At 44.5% G+C, this 25875-nt stretch overlaps 1 protein-coding gene across 6 annotated transcripts in view; it reads right to left on the bottom strand.

The window, feature by feature from the left end:
- Nucleotides 1-25875, bottom strand: part of rerea (arginine-glutamic acid dipeptide (RE) repeats a) — a 125259-nt gene that overhangs the window by 28237 nt on the left and 71147 nt on the right. For 4 of the 6 annotated variants that reach the window (XM_063465458.2, XM_063465457.2, XM_063465456.1 and 1 more), the window contains 4 exons: nt 10833-10938; nt 8342-8438; nt 6617-6721; nt 570-618 (listed from right to left, as the gene is read on the bottom strand). In XM_063465458.2, coding sequence (XP_063321528.1) covers nt 570-618; nt 6617-6721; nt 8342-8438; nt 10833-10938 — 357 coding nt within the window. Of the gene's footprint in view, nt 1-569; nt 619-3280; nt 3469-6616; nt 6722-8341; nt 8439-10832; nt 10939-25875 lie in introns of those variants that run through there. The other 2 variants (XM_063465460.1, XM_063465461.1) reach the window with 1 other exon arrangement.

The following is a 25875-nucleotide window of genomic DNA, read 5'->3' as shown; positions in this document are numbered from 1 at the left end:
GGCTGGACATTAATGACTACACAGTAAAATACAGCTTTAATCTGTCAAATAATACACATGTATAAAGACCTAAAAAACAAAACAGTGTATAACTATTGATTATAAAATACACATAATCACAATGATTCTGCAAAACAAGGGCACAGACTGTTACACTAGTGCTCTCTAAAATCTGGATCTCCTGAAGTAATTAAACAGTAAATTCTCAAAGCTTGGTTAAATTTGATGCCTGTGCTGTATTTATTGCAAAAACTGTAACTCAGAGTTTTTGCTGGAAACCACTACTTACGTCTGTGACGCAGTACTGAACACAGACTTTTCTGAATCTAGCCACAAAGTTGGTGAACAGAAATATGATAATCGCTGCAACGACTGAGCCGGATATCAGGCACTCAATCTGAGAGGGTGTGTATGTTCACATAAAATAAACAGATGAACAAAAACCCCCTAAAATCTCAAAACTAAAAACATAATTCCCACCCAGAGATCAAATAATGAAATTATTAGTCTCTTATTCAGGTGCAGCCCTGCGGTTCAAACATTAATGTGTGTGCTGAGCAATGACTTACTTGGTGACTGGGTCCCACTCGGATTTCCCCCTGTGTGCTGTTTAGTCGCCTGAGAAGAAACAAAGAGAGCAGATTGAAACAAAATATTTACACGTCACCATTTCAAAAGCCGGCTGTGAGAAATCTGTCAGCTCTGCGAATCCTGTTTAATTAACTAAACAACTGCGCAAACGGCAAATATCACAAACTGACGATAATAAAAATCTATCCATTCATGACCAAAACTAGATCCAACAGAGACCAAGTGGGGATGGCCTGTATTTAATCATTTATTTTCAAATGTGGAAGTCTTTACGGGGAAAAAGTACAAAGTGTTTACAGATTTGGTTCCTGCTCACCTGCTCCTGCACAGCGAGCAGAGCAGAGCACATTTGCAGGCATGATAACGTGGATGCAGCAATAAAACAGAATCCCAAAAAGGGAGAAGGGGGGAGTGGAGGTGGAGGGGGAACTGGCTCTGGATATGCAGGGTGAAAACGGCTGCTGGTGCAAATGTTGGTAGCCATAGCAACTGCAATTTAATAATAGTGTACCGAATCTCCAGCTGCAGTGGATTAAAGAAAATGACAAGATGTTCCTTTTGAAAAGCCTTTTCCCCTCGGTCGCCTAGGCAACAGCGCCGATTTTCATACAAGCGAGCGCAGAGCAGCCCAGAATCTGTCAGCGTGATTTGCACTGAGAGAAGCTCGCACTCCATCACCGGAGGAAACTCGAGAGGCCGCAATCCTCCCGTCCTCTTTACAGTCTTCAAACCACGCAAACCCTGCGACGGGCTCAGGTTTAGCCCGACTCCCCTTCTTAAAAAGATCCCCTCAGACAGGAAAGTCCGATTAAAGGTTTAATCCACATCCATCCATAGATGTTATGATCTGCCAGAAGCGCTGGCAAAAACCTCCACACCAGCACACTCCAAAAACCCGAACCTCAGCTGCCAAAACACCGCCCGCCGCTCCGAAACATGTCGAAATACTTCATTTGGTTTTATTACCAATGTTCTCAGCGGATAAGACAAACTAAATATAAAGCACTCAGAAACTGGCAGCTACAGTGATGAATAGTGCTGATAAAGATGAAATACGGTGGTTCTCTGCGTCATCAGCACTCCAGATAAGACTATAAAGGTTTCATAACCATTTCATAATCCCACTTAAAGCCGGGTTTCAGACACCATTATATGTCTGAAACTTCCCAAACAGTTGTGAGTGGCGAACAATGAACAAACAATAACCATTCCTTTTGATTTATTAGAGCAGAACAGATATACCATCCACATCTGCACATCTAAACGCCTGCATGACAAAGGGAGAAAAAAAAGAAGGAAAGAAGAGGAAAAAAAATTGTTTAATTTACAGAGTGTGTCCCTGCACACAGGGAAAAAAGTTCTCACAAAACGCGTTTCTGACGATGTGCAGTCGGGCCAGGTCCACGGCACATTTGGCAGGAGGCAGTAAGGATGACAAATGAGGACCTGTGCTCCAGAATGAGAACAGTGTGTCTGAAGACAGCCGTGCTTTAATGCTGCGCAGGTCCTGAGAGAGGAGGTGGAATACAGATCGCAGCAGGAGGCTCGCAGGAGTTTCCATAAAGACTGCAGGTACTCTTAAACAAAAGCAAGCCTGCAACACAAGCACTGATGCCTGTGATAAAAATATATACATATATATCAAGTATTCGTTAATCATGCATCCAGCAGCTGATTTTTATACTTATTGAGAAATCCTGGTCATCAGCTTAATACAATTATTCATAGCAAACAAAGGAAGGCATGGATGGATGAAGCACTATCTGGGCAGCTGTGCTCAGAGTATTCATAAAACACTGCCCCCACTAATATTGCCCCCCCCCCCCAAATTAAGCAGCTCAAAGCCTGTTGCCTAGCACAGTAAACACTATGAAAACATGGCCACTTGTTACAACAAGTTCAGCTCTAACTCAGCATTAGCACACAATCTTGTCAAGTAATTACAGGCTTACTTATCAAAACCCAAAACAACAACGTGACAGTCTGGGCAACTTTGTGTGCAATCAAGGATAGCCCCGCCCCCTCCGCCATCAATTCCAGCCAATCGCTGAGCTAGACTGTGGCACACTGACATAATTGTAGCGCAGCACAAAAAAAAGAAGAACCAGCAGCAGACTCAAGTTGGTGTTGTTGGTATCGTGATCGGTTGGCTTGTGTAAATCGCAGCTGGCAGCAGAGCCGTCTGAGCTTTGACTGCACCCCCTCCCCGGCATTGCTTCATACGCCATGTCATCATCCCGGTTGTAAACAGGAGATGCAAAATGGAGCCAGGGAAGCCTCTGCTGGTCTTAACGCACACCGTATAACCACACCGGCAGCACGTTCACCAGCCCCACACTTGCGGATGAACACCCCGACAATGTGCGCTTATCGGAAGCTTGAATGAGGCGCATGCACAAAAAGGTGCGGAGCGACTCCAGACGCGTAACGGTATGCGAGGCTGCGGTGACAGCCTGCGCGTCCAGAAGCGTTCGGGCTACCGACACTCGGTTTTTTTCTCCACCGCCACCGACACACAAACACAGCCGGTTAACACAATGACAGCGACGCGGACGGCTCTCACACACATCACACAGTCCTGTCAGACAGCTGGAATGCGACTCCATGAAAATAAGACGAGCCAAACACTCGCGCACTCGCAACCGATAAATGGCACGGGGAAAGCGCGACAATGTGATCGCAAACCTACCTCCGGGGACTGAACAAATCGTCCATTTCTGACATCGAGCCCTAAGGTGGGGGTGCTGACACTGTGTGTGTAACGCTGGTTGGAATTAATTCCCCTCTCACACCTATTTCTAGGTGCTCAAAATGGAGAACCACGCATTCGCTCCCGGAGAGGTATTCACTGAGCTTGTGCTGTGACCTCAGCCAGCACGTACAGCGTCGCAAGCTCGGCTCGCTCCTCTACACACACTACTGAGCATGTGCTGCGACCTCACACACACACACACACACACACACACACACACACACACACACACTAAGAGGCAGGCAGACAGAGCCGCATGCGGGATACGGAATTCATCTCTCCTCGTATGTCTGCACCATAATAAACAAGAGTGAAATTGCAATGCTGCAGACGCCGAGCTCGGAATACCAAACGAGGAGGGAGGAAGGGAGCGGAAGACCGAGAGTGGAACAGGGGGCCCCGATGGAGGGGGGTTCCCAGCTGGCAACCATCAGTGCCAACAACAAGGACAGCTGTCACTGCAACACGTGAGGCATTCCCCGCACAACCAGTGGTAATAACACAAGGGGGGTTCTCTCATTTTGTACTCGTGCACTTGAATGAATGAAAAAGCTCATCGTGTCCAAAGAAATGTTATATTTATACTGAAGGGCAGCTGCGTAAAAATGCATCAGTTAAGGTGAAGATCAAGAGATCCAACATATTAAAAAAGTAGAAATACTCAAGTGTAACAGAAAAATAGAGGCGGGCGGGTCGATACCAACGCTGGTATTAGTATCTGATTGATATTAGCCCGATAGGATCGATACTTTGTTTCTATCCTCCAAGTTCAGTATGTAGAACACTGAATTGTGCATCATTAATAATTGTTTGGGGGGGGTTTGTTGTTTTTTGGGGGGGGGAAACTATGAAAAACGTTGGAACGTTTTTGTTTTGACTGTCATGTCTGTTTTATTTACAGCTTATAGAACATTTAAACAACAGAACTGGATCCAAAGTGCTTTAGAGATGGACACATTTACATTACAGGTCTCCAATAAATAAATAAATAATGTCAAAATACAGGAATAGCAAAAGGTGTGTTTCGTACACAGTGAAATCACAGTGAAAGGTGTGTTTCGTACACAGTGAAATCACAGTGATTTAGTGGTCATTAAAATGTGCAGACTAATTCATCTCAAATCATAACATACTTCCACCCCTATATAAGATGCCTTATATGTTATAAGTTAAAAGTATCAATATTGGCATTGGTAATGGCAATACTAGCTCTATATTTACTTAAACTTTGCAGTATTGCTACTGAAACACAGTGCTGTGCTAGAAATCGATCCCATGAAGCTCCTGGTGCACAGTTTTTGTGCTGATGTTAATGCCAGAGCAGATTTAAAGCTCTGTAGTTACTGAGTCAGCAGAGTGTTGGAGACATTTACGCACCACGAGCTTCAGGTCTCCACTCTAACTTTGCGGCCGAGCTCTTGGTTCCTAAACACGTTGCAATAATAGCGCTTATAGCTAAGTGTGGAAGATCTCCAAGAGAAGAAATTTCACATACTGACTCCTTTCGGTGGTGACATCATGTCAGAGCGTCATACTCAAATTCATTCAGCTCTTCAGAACGACCCATTCTTTCAACAGTGTTTGTAAAGGCAGACTGGGTGGCCAGGTGTTTCATTTTATACACCTCTAGCAATAGGACTGAAAACACCTGTATGCAGTCAAAGGCAAAATTTAATGTAGCATCGACTTTCCAAGCATTGCTCTGCTCAGTTATGACACTTAGTAAAACTGCATGCAGTGTCCCCCCCTCCCTCATGTTCTACGACACCCTCCTCGCACACCTGATGTGCGGTTAAGAAAACGTATGGAAAGACGGTTTGACAAATATTTTGATATTATTCTTATTATAACATTTTGAATATGACTGGGGTCATGCAAGCAGAACATTATGACTAGATATGTATGATTCAGACAAGGCCTCCATAAATACATGTGGGGATATCCTGGTACCATTCAGGTTTTTAGTACCATTCTGTGGACATGTATAGCACAATCATAATGTGTAATCTGTTGATTTTTTTGCCTCTTGTCTTAGGGGCTCTGCAAGCCCACATTTCTGCACAGAAGGAGAAACACACCTGGCCTGTGGATAAGCACTGCCAGAAGGTGATTGAAAGAATGAAGAAGTGAGAAGTGTTTATGTGGTTGAACAAGACAACCATCATTGGAAAACTCCAAAACATAATCTAATGCACAGAAGAAAAACAGCAGAAGAGGCTCCGCTTTGTCATATGTTGATGTGCTTAACATAAAGTTAGGGCATTATTATCTGAGCATACAAAACTGCATGTAATGAAAATATGTTTTATTTTAATTAGCTACATAAATATTGTGAATTTTGTCTTCTTTTTTTTTTTAAAGAATGTTTTCTAGTTTTCCAGGATGCACAAGGATCAGGATCTGGAAACTCAATCAACATTATTTTTCTTATTTAACACCCGTACCTTTCCTGCCGTGGCATATCAAAATGTTTTCAGTGAAACCTTAATCAGACGCTTAGCGTGCAGGATCTTGATTCTAATCATAATTTTAACGCAAAAGACCAATGATTAAAACCTGACGTGCAACATGAAAAATATCGATACATTCCCAATAAAATTACAAACCCAGGGGGGTTTCCCTGGCTCATTCCTCATAATTGGACCACATCAGGATCATTCTTTTTCATCATCATTAGACATTACACATTTTTTTTTTTTTAAAAAAAAGAAAAAAAAAAGAAAGTAGAGACCTCATGTCTCATGAGCTTCTCTGTATAGCTCCTGCATGCGTAATCTTGCTAAAAATGTATTATTTAGCAAGTTATTTAACACTAATGCAAACCCCAGCAACATGCCTCATCTGATATTAGCTGCATTAAAGTGTCTTTATAATGAATAGCTATTTTTGTCTGAATTATACTCAACATAACAATGAGCTCTAAAATATCTTAGCAATTAACTGAGCCTTTCACAACTATCATACAGGCATCGGTTAGCAGAAAATTAGCTGTCACCTACATTGATAATTGTGTAGTCATCTTAATCACTGCAGACCTAACAGGCTTTATTGCCGGAGACCTGATGCTTTTCTTTTTCTTATGTGAAAATGAATATTTTTAGATTTTAGCTTTTGTTTGTTAAAAAAAAAAAAATGCCGAGGATGTCACCCTGAACTTCTGATGGCTCGATGTTGTCCTGATTTAATAAACGTGGTGTCAGTGTTGTGCAGGGCTGACTGAATTTCAGAGCTTGGGGGAGAAGAAGGGTACACCATCGGTGCCGGTAAGCTCACCTGGTCTCTGGGTTATATCCAAGGATATAGAAAAAGGAGTCCATGCGGGCTTTGAACTCCCGGGCAGCGAAAATGTCAGAGAAATGGGAAATGTTGCATTTCCCCCTGCAAGAGAGAAGACAGGCTTTATTAGACAAAAACAACCAACATGACAAAGTGACACCTCAGCATGAGCACAAGTAGCCCTAATTAGAGGCTCCTGGTATGTTCGCCTATTGGAGGGGACAAGTGCGACAGCAGGTATCTGCTGCTTGTCAGCACCTGCTGACTTTTGCGGTGAAATATCAGGCTCTGGCTACTTAAGCCGTAAACACCAGCTGAACATGTCAGCGTTGCCTCATCTGCTGCAGACGCGGAGATCTGGAAAAGGAATTCAACCTGCCTGTCCCCCCTCCTAACACGTTTACCCCCCAGTGAGCCGTGGAGGCCACGGCTCTGACCACATCTTGATGCCATTTCCTGTTTCCAGCACCCTGGTGTCTGGCTTTATCAAAATAACAGACATCACAGCCATATGTAGCTGGGCTGCGTTGCAGAGAAATAGTATCTTCCTCCCCCTGAAAAGATTAAAGGGTGCTAAGGAGAGCCGTCTTTGGAGAGCTCAGAGCTGTGGCATTACAGCATCCCACTGGAATTCCCTCCCGTTTATCTAAAGCCCAGAGAATAAGACAAATCAAAGGGAGCTCTGTGTAGGAGAAGTTGCAGCTAATTTTCCCTAAAATCTGTGGTTTCTGGAAGACATGGCTTTACCGCTTGCAGATGGTTTTGGTTAAAGGAAAGGGGAAGAGGAGGGAAAGGGAGGGGAGGGGTGGTCAGCCAGGAGGGAGGAAGAGACAGAGGCAGGGACAAAGACCGAACAAAGCGTATTTGTTTCTAGACAAAGAAAATTATTAAGCCGGCGAGCATTTCCAAAGACATTAAATATATACAGAGGAGGTGCTATAGGCTGCTCTCTAGCAGCTTGTGCAGGTGTGTATTGATGCAGAGCTGTTTTAATCAGTGTTTTAATGTTCAACAGCATAGAGGCATGTGTCTCAGTTATGGCTTTGCATCTTTACACATCTGCTCTATTTTGGCAGCACCTGCTAAAACCAGTAAAGCATGCTATATGATCACTTTAGGATTGTAAAAATGAAATAGCTCAGTGTGTAGTGCTATAAAGCAATTTGGTATCAGAGCAACATAATTATTCATGGAGAGGTGGCAGAAATATGGGGATAATGGAGGTTTACGGCTCAGAAGGCTAAGGGATAAATAAAATACACTATATTATATCCTGAGTCTGGTTCAGACCCGCCATATGTTTTATGATAGCAGTGTTTCAGTTAAAAGAAAAGGGAACAGGTTTGCTTTACCATTGTATCAGTAAGCAAAAGTATAATATTTGCTTCTTCTTTTTTTCAATTTCTGATTAAAGGGCATGAGATTATCTTGCTGACAGAAACACAAAATCATAGCAGAAGGTGCCACGAAAGTTGAATGAGATTTCTGTAATTTGTATACAAAGGCACCAAAACCCACAAATAAAAACTGTTACAGTGACACTGTTATAAATTCAAATACTGTAATAGCCTAGATGTTACTAGAGCTCTAGAAGCAGACATCTCGGTGTAGAAAAAACCTGTGAAACCTGTGAGAAAGTATTCCATTTTCCTCTGTAGCACTGTTTAGAAAGCTTCCAGTCTTTATGTGCAGTTTTGTTTGCTCGTGTGTGGGTTTGTTTACCTGAGAGCAGCAGCATGATAAGTGTCCACGTAGTCCGAGATAAAGAGTTCTCGACTCCTGACCACTGGATCCGTGATGACCAGCTCCCGGCCAGAGTCTGCAGGAGGGAATAGTGCCTGTGGTCAGTCTACATCATATACATAAACATAATCTGTGACAAAAATAATGATTTGAGATAAAGTAGCTCTGACTGTAAATCACAAAAGCATCAGCACAATTCTGTGTTTACCCACAGTAACAAGCACCTCTGTGGAATATTGCGCCATAATTCAATAAATAGTTCAATTCAATAAAGCCAGTAATATGCTATTCCTTCAGAAGAGAGCATAATGTTCAGCTCTCGAGTGAAATGACCCCTATGGTAGTTAAGATGCATCACTGGCAACAAGAGGAAGTTGGGACTTGTCTTTGACAAATGACCTGAGCTGTGGCCAGTGAGCTCCGGCCTTGTGACATCAAATCTAATAGTCCAAGTCCCTGCTGCCAGGACAGACTGCTGATAGTACAGCACTGTGTGGCACTGACACTGTTTCTGTGGGGCACGGTCCTTGTATTATCGTAGAAAAAGAAAATGGCACAACACCGTACTTAGCTGTAACCCTGATCCTATCTGGATTTTTTGTTTGGTTAGGAGGCTGTTTTTACAGCGTGTAAAGGTAGAGATGATTGTACTGTGAGGCAAAGAAAAGCCGAGCCACTGGGGGCACTCCAGCTAACAAGAACTGCCAACTGTGAACAGGATGTGTCAACAGGTGAGGTGTGTTATTTTATCTCAGTTTGGAGAGAAAATTGCAGTTTATAATCAGGCTGAGAAACATTTCCAGGAACACGCACATTTAAAAGGCTAAAATTAAACTTGTGTGCAACGACAAAGTGTTCAGAACACCGAGTAACACTTAACTACAAAACTAATTTAACTTCAACCATGTTTATAGGACACAGGGTTCTTGCTGCAATAAAACCAAGTAGAGTAGTTGACATTTTCAATTCTGACAGTCAAAGAACACAGAGAAAATATTACAGACAGATATATGTAGCCATGGGGTACATGGAGAATAGGTCAGCTAGTGTGAAAAAACAGTTGAGCTAATCTCAAGTAGTAGGTTTCTTTAATTACACTTAAAAAAAAAAAAAAAATAATAATAATAAAAATAATAATAATAATAATAATAATTACACTTAAACTACTGAGTGGGTTTGAACATGTTTCAACTGAAAAAAAAAGTTAAGTAAAAATAATAAAGCAGTAAAAAATAAAAAGCCCCAAAGAAATGCGGGAATGATTAGAATAGTTATAGTGTGGAACCGTGGACGAAATACGGAGCTAAAACTATGGCTAATAGCTGATTTACTTTACATTATGGATAAGTAGCTTATGTTTAGCTAACAGTAACAGACAAATGTATTAAGTTGCTAGCTAAACACTCTAGATGAACAACTGAGGACTCAGCTGTTCTAAATTATTACATTTCAAAACAGTAAGGCTGACAACTGAACTTGTGAGTTAATCATTTTGTTTACCAGTTGAATTTGCTTAAAGTTTGGATAAACAGTTGAGCATACAGTAAGAGTTTGCGTTGATAAATGTATTGATAAGCACTTTCAAGCCGTCTGAATTTCACCTTCTCTCTCCTTTGGCTTGTTTTTTATCCTTTCTCTCTATGCCCTCCTTTTTCCTTTTCCCATCACCCGGTAACCGGTTGCAGCAGAGGAGCCTCTCTGAGCCTGGTTCTGCTGGAAGTTTCTTCCTATTCAAAGGGAGCTTTTTTCTTCCCATCATCACCCAGTGCTTACTCACAGGGCGAGGTCATCTGATGTTTGGCTGTTCTATCTAATACTGCAGGGTCTTTACCTTATAGTATAAAGCTCCTTGAGGTGACTTGTTTTGACTGGCTTTGGTTTTGACTCTGAATCCAAAAGGTTGATATGATATTGGTTTAGTGATATAACTAAACAATTACTCATTTACCTGTTGCAGGCCGTTCAAAGATTTGCATGTATGATTGATGGCTTCATTAATTAAAAATATGTTTTTAAAAAATACTAATAAAAATCTAAAAACAATGCATTAGAGTGCTGCGAGGACACCCATTACTCCAACAATGTTAAATTTCTATCAGGATTTGATATTCAGTGGCTGCAGATCACTGGCAGACTCGTGTTCCTGTAGATGTGAATGTGCTGAGAGTGTGATGAGTCCACTGGCACTGACTGGGTTGAGAGCGTGTATACTGAAGGGCCACATGACACTGCGGGTTATTAACACTCCACTGTGCTGCTGTCTGGCCTGAAGGAGTGTTACCCAGGGAACCAGCACAGAGCCACGGTATTGGCTCGGCTGCCAGGGACACAGCGCGGAGAGCAGAGCCAGGTGTGTGTGTTTGTAGAGGAGGAACAGCACAGAAAATTAAATGTATTTACTCTCTTGCGTGCACGTTCTGTACATGTGCATACGTGCAGGTGTGTTTAAACGATCAATCGGCGGCCTCACCGTTCTCATTGTTGCGATCCTGCACCAGGTGCTGGTAGACGGAGTCAGGCACCTCTGACTGGCGGTAGTACCATTTCACATTCATCAACAGATGGTCCCGTTTACTCTGCAACACAGAGAGACACAAAGTGAGTGAGCAGGAGACTAAAAAGATCCCACGCTAAGATAAACAGACATCATTCTGTTTGATTACGACGTCACAAATTGGCCTTTTGGCAAAGAACGGAGCCGTGCAGATGCACCGTTTATGGCTCACACAGGCTGATGCCAAGACGCACGCAGAGAGACCAAGTCAATTAAAAACGGATTGTGGGGCATTTAGAGCCTTAATAAAGTAAACAGTGGGATGGCCGTCGCTGGAGGAAGTATGGAGTGAGAGGAACCATGTGGGGAATGGATGAGTGTTCAACCTATGCCTTGTGCAAATCAATCCTTTGCCTTGATTTCACTTCACTTAATGATAATACTCTAATGAGCCATTGTGTATTTAACACACTACCAGGGCTTTATAAAGCTTTTTGATGCACATGTACAGTATCAAGTTTTCTATGCCTTTATGTGCTGCCACCCACTGGCTCTTTGATAAAATGCAAGTCAGCAAATCTCTTTTAATCCTTCAGATGGCCAGCAAGTGGCAGCACTGAGGTTAGAAGAGAGCCTTTCCACAGGGCGAGTCAATGAAAAAACACACAGAGGGAAGGGAAAAAAACAGCAGGGGGGGGGAAGGTGTGGGGAGAAAATGGTAGAGACTGACACTAGTGCTGAGGTGAGGGATGAAAAGGGCAAAATACTGTTTTCATTTCATGTTATAAAATATTTATTGTGACTGCACATAAACCCAACTGACCGTCACAGTGGTTTGAAAGAACATTAGAGAGACTGCCAGGGTGGGTGCTGGACTGCGACACAATCCTGTTGGCCCCAGCCATCTTTATTAGGGGCTCTGCTGCACTGCACTGAACTAACAGACCGAGACACCTGCACCGACACCGCCAATGGAGTACAGGAGAAAAACCACAAGGGGAGAAAATAAAAAGGCGGGGAAGATACTTTAGTAATCTAAGGCAGACAGTTTAACATCCACCCTTTTCAGGCTCTTGTGTATATATGTGTGTGCGTAGCAAGAAACATGAGGTCAGGGTAAAGATAGTTAAAGCCTTTGGAGTACATTGTTCTGTTATGTCACAGGGGAGGAGACTGAGAGCACACGCAGCCAAGCAAATCATCACCTCCCCTTAAGCCTCGAGACCACCTCTGGTTTTCTCATTCTCTCCACTCCTTCCATATTCCATACCCCCCCCCCCCACGCCATTCTTCCACTGTAAACCTTTTCACTCCACCACTTTTTGTTTTTTCATTTCTTTTCCTTTCTCAAACCTTTAGCAGGGAGGAGGAATGAGTGAGTAAGTGAGCCTGGATGTGTTAAACAGCAGCTGGCATGCAGTCAAGTCAGCTGCATTTACTGCTCTGGATGATTATATCCACGCAACATCGCGCAAGCAACACACACACACACACACACACTGCTTGTGATCCACTGATGGAGTAAGACACAGTCCCCCCCCCCCCCCCCCCCCCCCCCCAGCAGTAAGGCGTACTGTGTGTGTAGAAATGTGTGCAATGACGTCGTGCCACTCCCCCTCCCTCCAAGCAGTCAGCCCACCCTTCCATACCTCTTGTCTATCCAATGTACAGACACAGTTGCCTTCTAGACTAACAGGGCTGCCTGCCACAGCGGAACGAGTAGTTATCCGGTGCTTATACATAATTAATACTTTAAAGGCAGACTGTAAATGCTGCCGGTGTGCTACCTGAACATCTCATTTTCTGTCTGTAAAACCCACAAAATGCAGAGCCTGATGCAAACAAAAAGGCACAGGCAGACGGAGAAGATGCAAAGAAGAAAAATAAGACAAACAAAAGCGCAGGTTGTATGTCTCATTCATTAGCCTGCATTGTTTCAAACCAACCAAAGCAGAGACCAAATGTTGCTTCCACTATCATCAGTATCCTCGTTGCTAGAGAGTAGCCGCCACTCTCCAGAGCAGATTGCTGTTATGAAGCTCACAGCGGCGTTAAGCCCTCTCAGGCAAAAAGAGGGAGGAAGACGGAGAGAGACTCTGAGAGTGCAACATATGGAGTACGTAGTGGGAGTGGAGCGCAGCTTTCAATTATCACAATTCCATAAACATGCGGGGTGGAAAAATGAGTAGATAACACTGGGAGAAAAATGAAGGGAGATGATAGACAGCTCAGACTCGCCGCGCGAACTACTACTCGCATTGTCTGGGCTTTGCTAAGCCTGTCACAGAAAATGACAGAGGGAGAACATAAGAACCACAATGCTGAATTGATTAGAGGCATTCCACGCTGCCTGTAGAGAGCCGAGCCCCGCACAGTGTCGGCCATCTTTGTCTGTCCTGCCAGAGGCTAAACATGGCCCTGCCCTGCCCTCCCCCTCCTCCTGAGGCCCTAAACCCTGGGAGTACCGCTCACTGCAGAGAGGCCAAAAGACTTACTGAGAGAAAGAAACGAAACAAGGCGGAGGGAAAGAGGTGAAGAAGCAGAGCAGAGGAGACAGAAGGGGAGAAATTAGGAGAGAGAAAGGAGGCAGATTAAGGTGAGAGCAGTAAAAAAAACCCATCTCATTTCTTCTCACTTAAAATCACAACTATCCTCCTCCTCTTATCCTCCTCACTGCAACCCGCAGGGTACAAGACTGCCCCTTTATTCACTGAGGTGATATAAATCAGAGAGTCATGCTTTGGGGCTGAACACAATAGCAACTCCCCTCCCTCCCATGGCTCAGCTTGGCCTGTGGCATTCTTTTAGCACTCCTCAGACAGACAGACAGGGGTTCAACTATTTCTCAAAAAGGATATTTATTAGGAAAACATAAAGTATGTTTCTTGTGGAACAAGCTAAAAAAAAAATAAAAGAGGCAAGAGTCACTGTTAATAAAAACGAATCAGTGCATTCATCACTGTCCTGAAAGCAGTCAAGACAAGACAAGCCAGTTAATTCTCCCCTTGACTAGCTAAAGATGACTGGCCCCTTGGGTCCATAATGGCTGTGCAGTTTTCTTTGTGCAGTCAACTCTGGAGCGAGGGCCCCTGTGTACGACCACAATGCTACAAAGACTGGGAGAAGAGGGATACACAGAGGGCAGACTTTTCTCTTTACAAGGAAAGGCTTTAAATGTGAAAAAAAAAACCCCAGCTCTGTTATTCGAAGGAGAAAAATCAGTCAAAGATTGGAGAGCGCAGGATTAAGTCTGCGTTTTCAAGTGCGAGAGTGTAAAATCAATGCAGTGCTTTTCAACCCAAAAACCCCAATCCCTGTAAGTGTTTGAGCAGCAACCGGCTTCTCTTGCGACTGTTCACAGTGGCCTTTGCAATATGGCAGCCAGAGAGCGTTGTTACAACCTGTAACCCTCAAACCTAATGCCCTATTCCGCCTCCTCCTCTTCCTCCTTCCACTGTAACACTAGAGCTTTGCTTTAAACAATACCAGATCCTCCCTTCTCCCACACGACAGGCCCCCAGCGCACCTCGTTAACAGGAAACCTCTGTTTATTTTCTCTGCCTTTCAAACACACTTCTTCCTCTGCAAACCCTGTTAGTGACCACCCCCTCGTGCACTGGCGACAACACCAGCCAGGATCTATGACTTCCTTCAGGAGGTGGCAACCAGAAGTAAAGAAGGAAAGACATATCCCAAACCCGCAGACAAAGGAGACGGCAGGGGAGGGAGGGAACGGGGGAGGTCATGCAGGCAACGGCAGCAGCAGCAGCTCGGTGTTAGCAAGGAATGTCAAGCAGTTCAGCTAGGCTAGCAGGCTTGCTGAGCTAACAGCTTAGTTAACGAATGCCCCGAGGACAAGGGAGGCTCGAGTATGTGAGATCAGGGCTGGTACTGGTGTTGACACACACACACACAGAGGCTCAAAATGGTAGGGAGGGCATAAAGTTGGAGTGTTCACCTAGCCTGTCGGAAGGGGAAAGAAAGCACAACCAAAAGAACAAAAGGGCGATTGTGGCATTTGGAGGCAGAGATGGGATCTGGGAGGACTAATCTGCTGCTTCGACATGATAAGATTAGAGAAGGGGGAGGCAGGAAGAGCTGGCTGGGAAGATCACACGTACACTCGCGCAAGCACACAAAGATGATGGATATGATTGGGAGGGTTTTCCACTCGGCTATTCTCTCTTCCCCATTTTCGTTCTTCCTCTCCCTCTTTTTCTCCCGCTCTCTCTGAGACGGAGAGATCTGCCAGCACACCAGCACTCAATAAGCACTTCCATCTGGACGGCACACACAGACACACTTAAAAAAATAAAAAAATATATTGCATGTGTGTGAACATGCAGTTGTGAGGTACAAGAGATCTGCTGTGCTCACGCAATCTCAGACATCTCAGTGACTGACAAAGGAGGTTGTTAAAAAGTAATGCTAGCGTTCTGTGTGAACAAACACACACACACAAATACACACACACACAAATAACAGGCTTTCAGGATAAGCACCTCTATTCTTCTCCCAAGCCGGCAGCAGCAGCAGGCTGGGACTCTGTGTCAGAGGTAAGAGAAAGCAACTCTAAATCAGACTGTCAGAGCCAGCAGCAGCAGCAGGATCCCTCTCTTCAATCCTCCTCTCCTTATGGGCTTCACCGTGTGCACTTGGCTACTTGGAGGAAGCCTTGCCCCTCAAGCCTCATTCTCTGAGCCACATATAATAACACTAAGCAAATGCTGATTACAACGTTTGTTGGGAGGAACTGTGCACAGCCTTCTTGTATGCCTGGCAACAAGAAAAAAAAAGAATAAATAAATAAATATATAATGTGTGAGATTGTGTGGGAGGCATGGGGGGGGGGGCAAGGTGAGTCCCAGCTGTGGTGGCGATGCTGGCAGGACCTTTTACACCATGCCTACACATGGGTGTCTCTCTCTCTGCCTCTCTTTGGCTTGACCTGTTTGGATATTAAATCGGCACCCTCTGCTTTGAACACACTGGGCCCATCTGTCAGCCCGGCTCCATATTGGGTTGGATGAGCATTAGCCGATTCAGAGTGGGCAGATTTGCTCTCGTTTCTTTTTTGTGTGTGTGTGTGTGTGTGTGCCTTTGAATGTCTGTCTTAAATTTAAAACCCACTTTCACAGAATCAAGCCCACAGGGTTTAGATCACTTTACGATGGACTCGCTGGTCGGGTCGCCGTACAAATTGATGACATACAGCAACACATGTGAGGATGTTAACAGGTCCTCTTGTCATCGAGGCAAAAAACACAGCAGAGAATCGAGGAAGGGGAGGGGGGGAAGAAGAAGAAGAATGAGTCACGCGGAGCTCACAGATGATACTAATTAAGACTTCGGGGCTGAGGACCACTACTGGTGGATCATACTGCCAACCACAGGCACCCTTTTACACACTAGAGAGTCACAAGCACCCCACATGACTGCGACACTGAGGTTCACAACTTTTTCCAACCCTCTGCTTCGCTCCACAGTCTGTTTCACTTCTCCTTTATTTCAAATGTGTCCTCGAGGAATACAGCAAACTAATAGCAGGAATAATAAGATATCTGCTTTAAAAGATCGCGCTGGATTCCTTCTAGAAAGAGAGAGGCAGTGAGACTTGAGAACACTAGTGCTGGCTGTTCGCGGCATAAAACAGCCGAGCTGCGTCCAACTTAAATATTTGTCTTTGCCTCCAACACACTTCTGTTTCACGTCAGTTTAAGCCAGGAAATTTAACACAAGTTAAGTGATGGTGCAGATAGCAGGACTGTTAAAAGTCAAAGGCAGAGAGGGGTTATAAAATGATGATAACTAACAGCACAAAACAGACAAAGAGCACCTGGCAACTTATGCTCAGTGATTTAGGCTAAATGCTAATACACACACATAGAGAGAGACACACATTAGTACAGTCAGAAATCTTTGCAGCGCTTTGCAGGGGTAGAGACTAGAATGCAGATCCGAGTAAGACTTCAAACGCAGGCTGCAGGAGGACAGATGGAGGCGGTTAGGAGAGCTCATATCTCAGTGTTCAGATCATAATACTGACTTTATTTCCCAAGCTCTCCCTCTCAGCCAGACATAGAGTTAAAGCCTGCCAGAAAACATTGTCATTTCTGCCTTCAGCCTTTCATTTAGCCGCTTCAAAGCCATCTCGCTTTGATACCTGGCTTCCCTGTGCGTGTTGGTGTATTCGCCAGCGTGCCTGTATGTGTGTGTGTGCTTGTGCATAGCCTGGGATGTTCTCAAGAGAGCGGAGACTTGTCTGGTCTCAAGGTAATGCCCGTGAGTCAGGATTCACAGAGAGACACAAACACACACACAGAGGGGAAAAAAATGGGAGGAATGCTGACGTTTTGAGAGAACACTGGCTTTTTCTTGCGCAGACCCTTTAAACCGCCGGGTGTTTCATTTGCCTGTAATCCATTGTGTTAGCTGTGCCTTGTTAGCATAGCCTGGTGAAGTAATGAGACATCTCACTAATACTTACTAGACTGCTGCTATAGAGAAAGAGAGGAGGAATGCTCACAGAGAGGGGCGCAGAAAGGATATGACTATCAGACTGTGTGTGTGTGTGTGTGTGTGTGTGTGTGTGTGTGTGTGTGTGTGTGTGTGTGTGTGTGTGTGTGGATTTGTCATATTGGACGTTTGCCCAGCAAGCTAATCCAAACCCTGCATATGTGTGTGTCTGTGCGTGTGTGTGTGTATGTGTGAGGACCAGTGGCAGCCTCTTGAGCAGGGTATGGCAGAGATGGAGCTGAGTGCTGTAATGGAAGACAGGAAATGAGAAGGCATGCTTAAGCCAGTGCTAATCGATGTCCCCCCCACCACCCCCGTCGCCTTGGTATAATTCACACACAAATTTATCACGTAGTGTGTGTGCGTGTGTGTCGTATATCTTCTCAACAATGCACTGGGGAGTCAGAAAGGTGCTGTGCGTGTGTACAAATTTGTAGCACTTCAAAGACTGACGCAGTGTGTGCTCATGTGAATGCTTTGGAGGTCTTTATGTGAGAGCAGCTGTCAGGCCATCAGGAGCGTCTAGAGGGAGAGCGTGTGACAGTGACACAGATACAAGAAGCTGAGGCACCTCCTGCACGTCTGTACGCTGCTCTGTATGGTCAGCAAGCACATGTTAATGCACCATTATGATCCTTCTTGCAATATAAAATCTCATTTCCACATGCACACGCAAACAAAACTGCATCCATTTAAAAGAACAAACGTGGACGGAGCGGCGATAGTCAGCCATGGATAGAGAGAAACAAGCAGGGTGTATTAACACGAGCATGCAAAAACAGATCTTAACGCAGAGTGTGAAAACCGGACAGACAGCTTAAACCACCGCAAGCTCAACCACTTGTGATTGTTTTGTTTTTATCTGCCCGCTGCTCCCAAAGATATCCATCTCTCCGGCTCCCTTCCCCTGCTTTATCTCGGTCTGAAGGTGACCTTGCCTGTCTGTCAGTCTCTAGTGATGACACTGGCCCTATCAGTAATACATCATGTAAGCAGTGTATCAGCCAGATGCCGCACTAGCTGAGCAGTGGGTGGTCTGTCAGGCATGCCTGCTTTGTACAATATGCAAATAATCACATGCAAATTACCTGACTCTGTGTGATTGTGTGTGTGTGTGTGTGTGTGTGTGTGTGTGTGTGTGTGTGTGTGTGTGTGTGTGTGTGTGTGTGTGTGTGTGACAATATATCCGGGTGGATGCAAATGAAGAACGCTATCAGATGTGCACTAAAAGACTTAAAGACATTACAGGCGTTTCACCAAACACAGTTACAGCTCACAAAAATCAAAAGGCTACTCAGAGAAAATGTCTGAAAGCTGGGGAGGAATGTGATTATAACACATGTGTGCACACACACACACCCACATAGAGGCCAGGAGCTTTGAGCAGCCTCCTGCTGTGCTGCAACAAGAGATGTATTGTAGACAACACAGCTGCAATAACAAGGCTGGCCCAGTGCTAGAAGGAGCTGTGCTGCACGACTTTTCGTCTAGACCGACAAGAACAGCCGCCATATTGTAACATGATTATGGATTGGAGTCTCTGCGTGTAAGTGCAATGAATTTAAAGTGATAGGGATGCAGCTGTTTTGTTTTTAAAAATTTTTCATATATTGCCTAAAATGCATCAAACATGAAAATGTATTTCCTCAAATGGATCCGACATCATTTAAGGAGTCCGATGGAAAATACTGGATCTTTGTAATAGTATTAAAAGCGGAATATTTTGTAGGTTCCTCCTACATGATTACCCTGGTTTGTTTTTTTAACTTTCAAGTGCAAAAAAATCAAAAGATGCTTTGCTATTTCTATATCATATCATCCCGACGGTACTGAAGGTAGGCTGAGTTAATGAGAAAGGGAAAAATGTAAATTAGCTGGCTAGAATTACTTTCCATTTAAATCTAGTGTAAAATAATACAAATAAATTCACTGCGACTTTAATGTAAGTGAATAATGGTGAGAAATCTGACGCGGGTGATGTAAGAGCAGGATAAAAGATGGAGGAATCTATAGAGGATTGATCTGAGTTATAAGTTACATCCTAATCTGCATTAACTGAACACCTCAACACCTTCAGATTTTTTGTCCGCATGTTACACATTCGGTGAAGATTTTCAATACGATGCATCACCTTTTTATTCATAATCAATCATTTAGTTTAAACTCCTCTTCCATTGTGTTAGGTTATTTGAACGCAAGATAAAAAAAAGCAAAAACAGAAAAAAAACATTCAGCTGACGTGGCATTGATATAACGGGTGGCCGTTCTGCAAGGACAACCAACAAAGCGTCTTGATTAAATAGGAACAAACAGGCATATTTTAAGCCCCGTGAATTAAGAGCTGCAGATCCTTTGCGAGGTCTCGTGCGGTTGACTTCCCAAACTCCAGCAAAAATAAAACATACACGGTTAAGTAAACAATTGCTCGCTAATGCAGAACATGGGAAAAACAACAGAGTCATGACGAGCGGCGTGTCAAACACGCTGGTTATCGTTCGCACATACCCAAACACAGCACCCACAGCGAGAGAGAGGAGAGAGAGGGTGAGACAAAGAGGCTGAACAACACACCAACATCTCTACTCTCTGCAACCCAGGCACATCAAAGCCTTCTCCGCCCATTTATCTGCATGTGCCTGTAAATCAAAAGGCATACTTTGAACCTGCACGCACGCACGCACACACACACACACACAGGCTCAGGCAGCATTTGCTTTGTGCAGCAGAGTCCAAGACTGGGGTAGGGAAGGTAAAGGATTTTGCTGTAGACGAGGGAATTACGCGCCTCAGCTCACTCTGTCAAGGGGGGAGAGGAGAATGACTGTTTACCAGAAAGAGAGAGGGGGGTGGTGGGAGGGGTCATTGCTGTGTCTCAGGCAGTGCTTTCCTGTCTGCGAGTCACCTCTTCACTTCACTTTCACCCTTCACTTAGCCCCACCGCCATCATTGAAATGAGACACACATCTACCCCACCTTTAAAAACGGCTCTATGCTCTGACAGATAAGAAGCCAGGTCAATGCAATTAGTTGTAACAGCATGTACAGGGGCAGACACTATGCACAGGAAAACAAGACAAATAAATGGACAAACACTTTCAGAACCCCATGGAGAGAAAACCTAAGGAATGCACCCACACACACACTCACACAGATGATCTGTGCATCCCAGTGTGACCATATGGTTTGGCGGGGACTTCCTACCCACCGCAGAGGAAGTGTCCGTTTACAGTGCACAGTTCAGTTGTCTGCCATCACATCCTGTCTCCCAGCTTTAAACGGCAATACGAAGCCTGCTCTGCTCAGCCCAGGCACAGCTTTGAAGTTAAATCAAGCAGAAAGGAGACACAGTTCGCCATACTGTGCAATCAGCATTGGCATGAGATCTGGTGGGCCGCACGCAACCTCAAACAACAAAGCAACATAAAGCAAGATTCACTTTCTGCAGCTCGTATGTGTGAAGATGGTTCACTTTTCAGCCAGCGTTGCTGGTGGTGTGTCTGACACCCACCTGTCCTTGGGTAGAGTGTGATTAGGTGTTCTTAAAGCCGGCTCTTTGTAACAGAGTGGATGCGTGTAACAGATTGCGTGCGGAGAGTGATATGATAGGCTTATGATGGAATGATCCAGCAGACATTGACTAACAGTATGTGAAGTACAACGGGGCGGGGGTTATTGATGACTCTCTTAAAAAAGTGGGTATCATTGCCATGGCAGCCCATGCGTTATCACCACGCAGCCACGCCCAGTCCCCCCGGTTCAGACCAATGGGCAGCCAGCTGCCAAGCAAACAATCCCCAGCAGTGCTGGAATGGTTGCGGGCGAGAGGAGAATGCTAAATGTGCCACTTCATCTGGTGATTGACACAGAGCCTCTTGTTTACAGGCGCCATGGAGATTTGCATCTTTTTACCACTGCCACTCCTTCTCCTCTTCTCTCTCATTTCTCGTCTTCTCCTTTGTGTCCCCTTGCCTCACTCTCACAATCCTCCCCGTTTGTGGCGGCTCTGCATGAAGTGGATATTACCCCACCCTGCTGCTATGATATTGATCAGCCTCCTCCTTCCCTCTCCTCCTTTTCTTCATAGCCCACTGCATTGATTCCACCTCTCCCTCCGAGCCCGCCAGCTAGGAGTGATTACACACGCTGCTCACATACAGCGATGCAAACACACACACAAGCATACACATTAGTCTTCGGTAGGGATGTGGGACATGTAGCCTTGCTTTACTTTAAAGGCTATAAAGCTCAGCGGCTGCTGCACCAGCCCAGTGAAAACACTGCTTCTTTTCACTCAATCAAACCCAGTGACTGCCAGCTTAGCATGACATATTACCATAATAAACATCTTTGTTATAGCATGTTAGCATAGCACACCAGCCATCTGGCATAAAGCTGACTGTGCTCTAGTGTTTTCCGTCAGGCTGGTGCTAAAGATGGCTGTGGTAGGGCTTGACAGGTGGACTCCAGACACCTTGTGATTCTGTGCAGAGCCACACGGAGCACATACACACTCCTTATATGGGCCTGCGGTGCTGCACTCACCAGCTACACACCAAAAGCTCTCCTACTAAAGTCAAAACAGTGAAATAAAACAGCTAGGAGTGGGTGTTAGAACAGCACAAGCAAAATACCTAATCACAAACTCAGCTCATCTGTGTCCACTTGAGAATAAAAATATCTCCCCCGTGTGAATGGACAGCCATGCTGACCATGAACATGACACCAGAAGTCGCGCCCCCGCCTAAAAACCCACGGGCAGCAGGAGCTCTTGGCTCATCTGTACACGCTTGGACATTAATTTGTTAAGCAACCCTCTCAAATTGACCAGACAGTATCTCTGCTAACAATAGCATGTGAAGTGCGAAAGGTTTGAGGTGGGGAGTCCTAGCCGATGAGCTAACGTAGGCAGTGTGGACTGATGCAGCAAGAACAACCACTTATCTCTGTGTAACCTCTCTCTGGCAGCGGCAACAATCCAGAGGAGTGTCTACACCAACAGGCCAGAGATCCCACATATTATACACACCCTCACTGCTATTTGGCATTTAAATGGCATTTTAGCATAGCAGCAAACAGTTTGCACCTAATTATGGCTAGCTGTTGCTGTGTAATGAGTTGAGCTAGTGTCTCTAAAAAAGCCACGGCTACTCTTAAGGGTAACCAATATCTCTGCTTAATCCCAAGGTGGACTGGATGTTAGAAAGGATGGGGAGTCAAACCCGATACTGAACCAGCCTGAGGCTAAATTATTAATTATTAAATTATTGATAAGCTAAGACCTAATCAGTTCTGCTCTCTGCATTAAAGAAATTCAGAAAATAGATTGCTACATAATGCTATGCAAGCATTACCTTGCACAACTGGTCTCACCGACTCTATTTTTTTCCCTAATTTGCAATAAGATTAAGAGATTTGTCTGTGATGCAATTACGCTATTCCCAATCCAGAAAAGATCTCTCTCTCTCTGAGTCTGAGGGGCGGAGCTGCTCTCCCTCTCTCTCCCACACACACACACACACAAACAGCTGTTTCATGCAGCACACAAAAAGGCCCTGCTCTTAATGACAATGCAGGAGAGAACCAAACGCCTCAAAAGCATAGTTACACTCCATTAGAGTCTGCGCTGACAATGCTTCTTGGCACAAGGGCAACAAGTCTTTTGCATTTGAGGGCACAAACAGAAGCAGACTGTTCGAAAAACCCAGTCAAAGCCAAACGCAGAGATGTACAGCGTATGACTGCCGAGCTCACAGCCTATCTCGCCTTTCCCCAGCTATGCTATATATGCTAATATATGCTGGGTTATGGCTGAATTCACAAATTCAATCTGAAATGGTCAAAAGATCTTTTAAACTGTTGTTCGGAAACTAAACAGAGCAGGAGAGCATGAAGGGGTTAGCTTTTTGATGCAAAAACAATGATTTTGCAATTATTACACAATGCATATGAGAGAATAAAGCAATTCAGCTTTTAATTTTGCCTTTCCCCCTCCTAATAAGTTAAAAAGTACTAGATCAATAAACATTTAAATATCAACACTAACATTTGTGACTAATTAACATGACAGGCTAACAGGTAAGCACAATCAAAACTAAGATAAAGACAAAAGGGGAGGGGGGGAACAAGGACAGTGTGAATGTGATCAATAGAGCTAATCAATATTCTTCCCCTGTACCTTCCACTGTTTGGATTAGTACTCGTATTGCACTACAACTATAACCTCGTAGACAGGGTCAAAGTGACTGAGAGAAAATGTCTCGCTTAAAACTGAATGACACAATCAATTAGCCGCTTTCAAATAAGAAAAACAGCTAAAGCTGACAAATAAATAACATTACGTCTCATTATCGCTCAGAGTAGGCTCATCTAAAAACCCCACTAATGATCCAGGGAGGCATCTTTAGAGATGACGTTTTGGGCCAAAAAAGTACTCCAGGAGACAGTCAGCCATCTGTTAACAGCAAGCTTCATCAGTCCCCCACCGGCCCTGTCACAAGTCTACAGCTCAAACAGCGTAAGCACAAGCTCCACTGTGAGGTTCACGTTGGAGAAATGAGGTGTGTGTTTTGTGTAAATGTGCGTTTCTTGGCTCTGCGGGGAGGAGAGGACGAGAGGTCGCCGTATATCCAAGGAGCACACCCCAGACATACGGGGGGTCTCGATCACCCCCATCAACCCTTCACACCCTCCGCCTGCTGATGGAAAGAGCCTCCGCACTCATCCGCCAACTCCATTACCTGCTGTGACAGGGCCGCGCATTAAATCATTCCGTTTCACCTGGAGAGGAAGGTGAAGGTAGGAGGAAAGAGAAGTGGGAGGAAGACAGTGAGTGTTTGCTTTTTTAAATTCTTGCTGGTCTGTGAGCTAATTCTTACATGCCCTCGTGCTGGGCCGCCATCAGATCATCCCCATCCCAACATGCACAGACGCCACAAGATGAATCACAAGGGCCAGACAGAGGAGAGAAAGGAAAGAGAAGACAAAAGAATGTGGAATAAGGTGAGGAAGGTAAGATATAAGAAGACGTATTCAGTCGCAAATGGGTTGGCCATGATAGCAAACTATAAGTGGGCTGTTAAGCTCGATAGCTAGTTGCAATGGTGCAGTTAAGAGTCTATACAGCTGACTGCATTATCCCTATAACAGCACGCTGCGTGTTCAATCTGGATTAAAAAAATAATGTAATTTAAACGTCCTGATTCAATTAGCTCTGGAAAGAAAGAAAAAAAAGCAAAAGCAAGAGAAGGAATTAAATAGCATGTCAGATAAAGCTCCCAACACAGATTGCTATGCAGGGCAGAAGCTTGGCTTTAAAAAGGGGGATAGGGGAGAAGCCACTAGATAAAAGACATAAGGGATTTGACAACTGTACAAAAAAAAAAAAAGACAGACTTTAGGGAGGTCTGTACTTCTTTTTTATCATTTCATTAAGATAGTGCTTAGGCTAATTTAACAGTGGGCTTAATAACGCAGACTTTCCTCCCTTTACTCTGTACACAAGTGTTAACTGCCTGCTGGAACAAAGGCGGCTCTGTTCACAAACACAACACTGCCAAACTGTTAAGTACATTCCTATAAAGAGAGGAACAAAGAGCATTTGAGCGTGGCAGGAGGGGAAATGAATACAGCTACTGAGGGGATAGCACGGCTCGGCCCTTTGATGCCAGGAAATGTCTTTACCATCACAGACACTGTTTATACAGCTTCGTAGCATACTCTTCTTCTTTCTTTTTTTTAAGATCGAGGCAACAATAAAATAAACTGGTAGTACTGTGAAATCTCAGTAGGGATGATGTTTGGGAGAGATTACTGCTGAGAAGGAGGGAAAGGGAGTCTGAGGTATGTACTGCCAGACAGCAGACGAGTGGAGGAGATGGTGGAGAATTTAGAGGTTTGGACTGTTTTTTAGGGAAGCACAGCAGAGTACTTGGGAGGGGTGGGGGGTGGGGTTACACAATGCAGGAATAATGAAGTGTGCAACGTTTTGTGTGTGGATACAAGTCGCAAGAAGGCACAAACACCTATCCACAGGATAAATGAAGTGTGTGTGCAAGTGTGGTGAAGCGTCTCCGAGCCTTCGCAGCTGCGGTTCCCTCAGTCCATGTGATCCATTGGTGGTGACAGACAGGCAAACACAATTTAGGCTTGCCCATCAAAGCACATGCAACACCAGCCGCAGCCACTGCAGGCGGAAATATGACGCACAGAATGGAAAATACACAATCCTCCCCTCTGTGTCTAAGAAAAGACCAGCACGGATTTGTCATTACCTGAAACACGAGGAAAAACACATTTTATCTATGCTTTTCAACCCTGTTTCTATGCCCTATTGTACACGCGAGCAAAGGCGGTCACCTTTCTGTCAATCATTGGGCATATTGGTGCATTTTATGGTTTGAAAGCTTCTACAAAATCTACTAAAATCCTTCGATGAGAGCAAAAGCTGCAACCATGAGCTCTTCGAGTGTTTTATTTGTTGGTTATGGAGTACCTCCAGTGTGTA

The sequence above is a fragment of the Pelmatolapia mariae genome, linkage group LG20 (genome assembly GCF_036321145.2).
Source record: "Pelmatolapia mariae isolate MD_Pm_ZW linkage group LG20, Pm_UMD_F_2, whole genome shotgun sequence".
Lineage (NCBI taxonomy): Eukaryota > Metazoa > Chordata > Actinopteri > Cichliformes > Cichlidae > Pelmatolapia > Pelmatolapia mariae.
The sequence above is the reverse complement of the archived record's forward strand: the minus strand, read 5'-3'. Positions and strand labels throughout refer to the sequence as shown.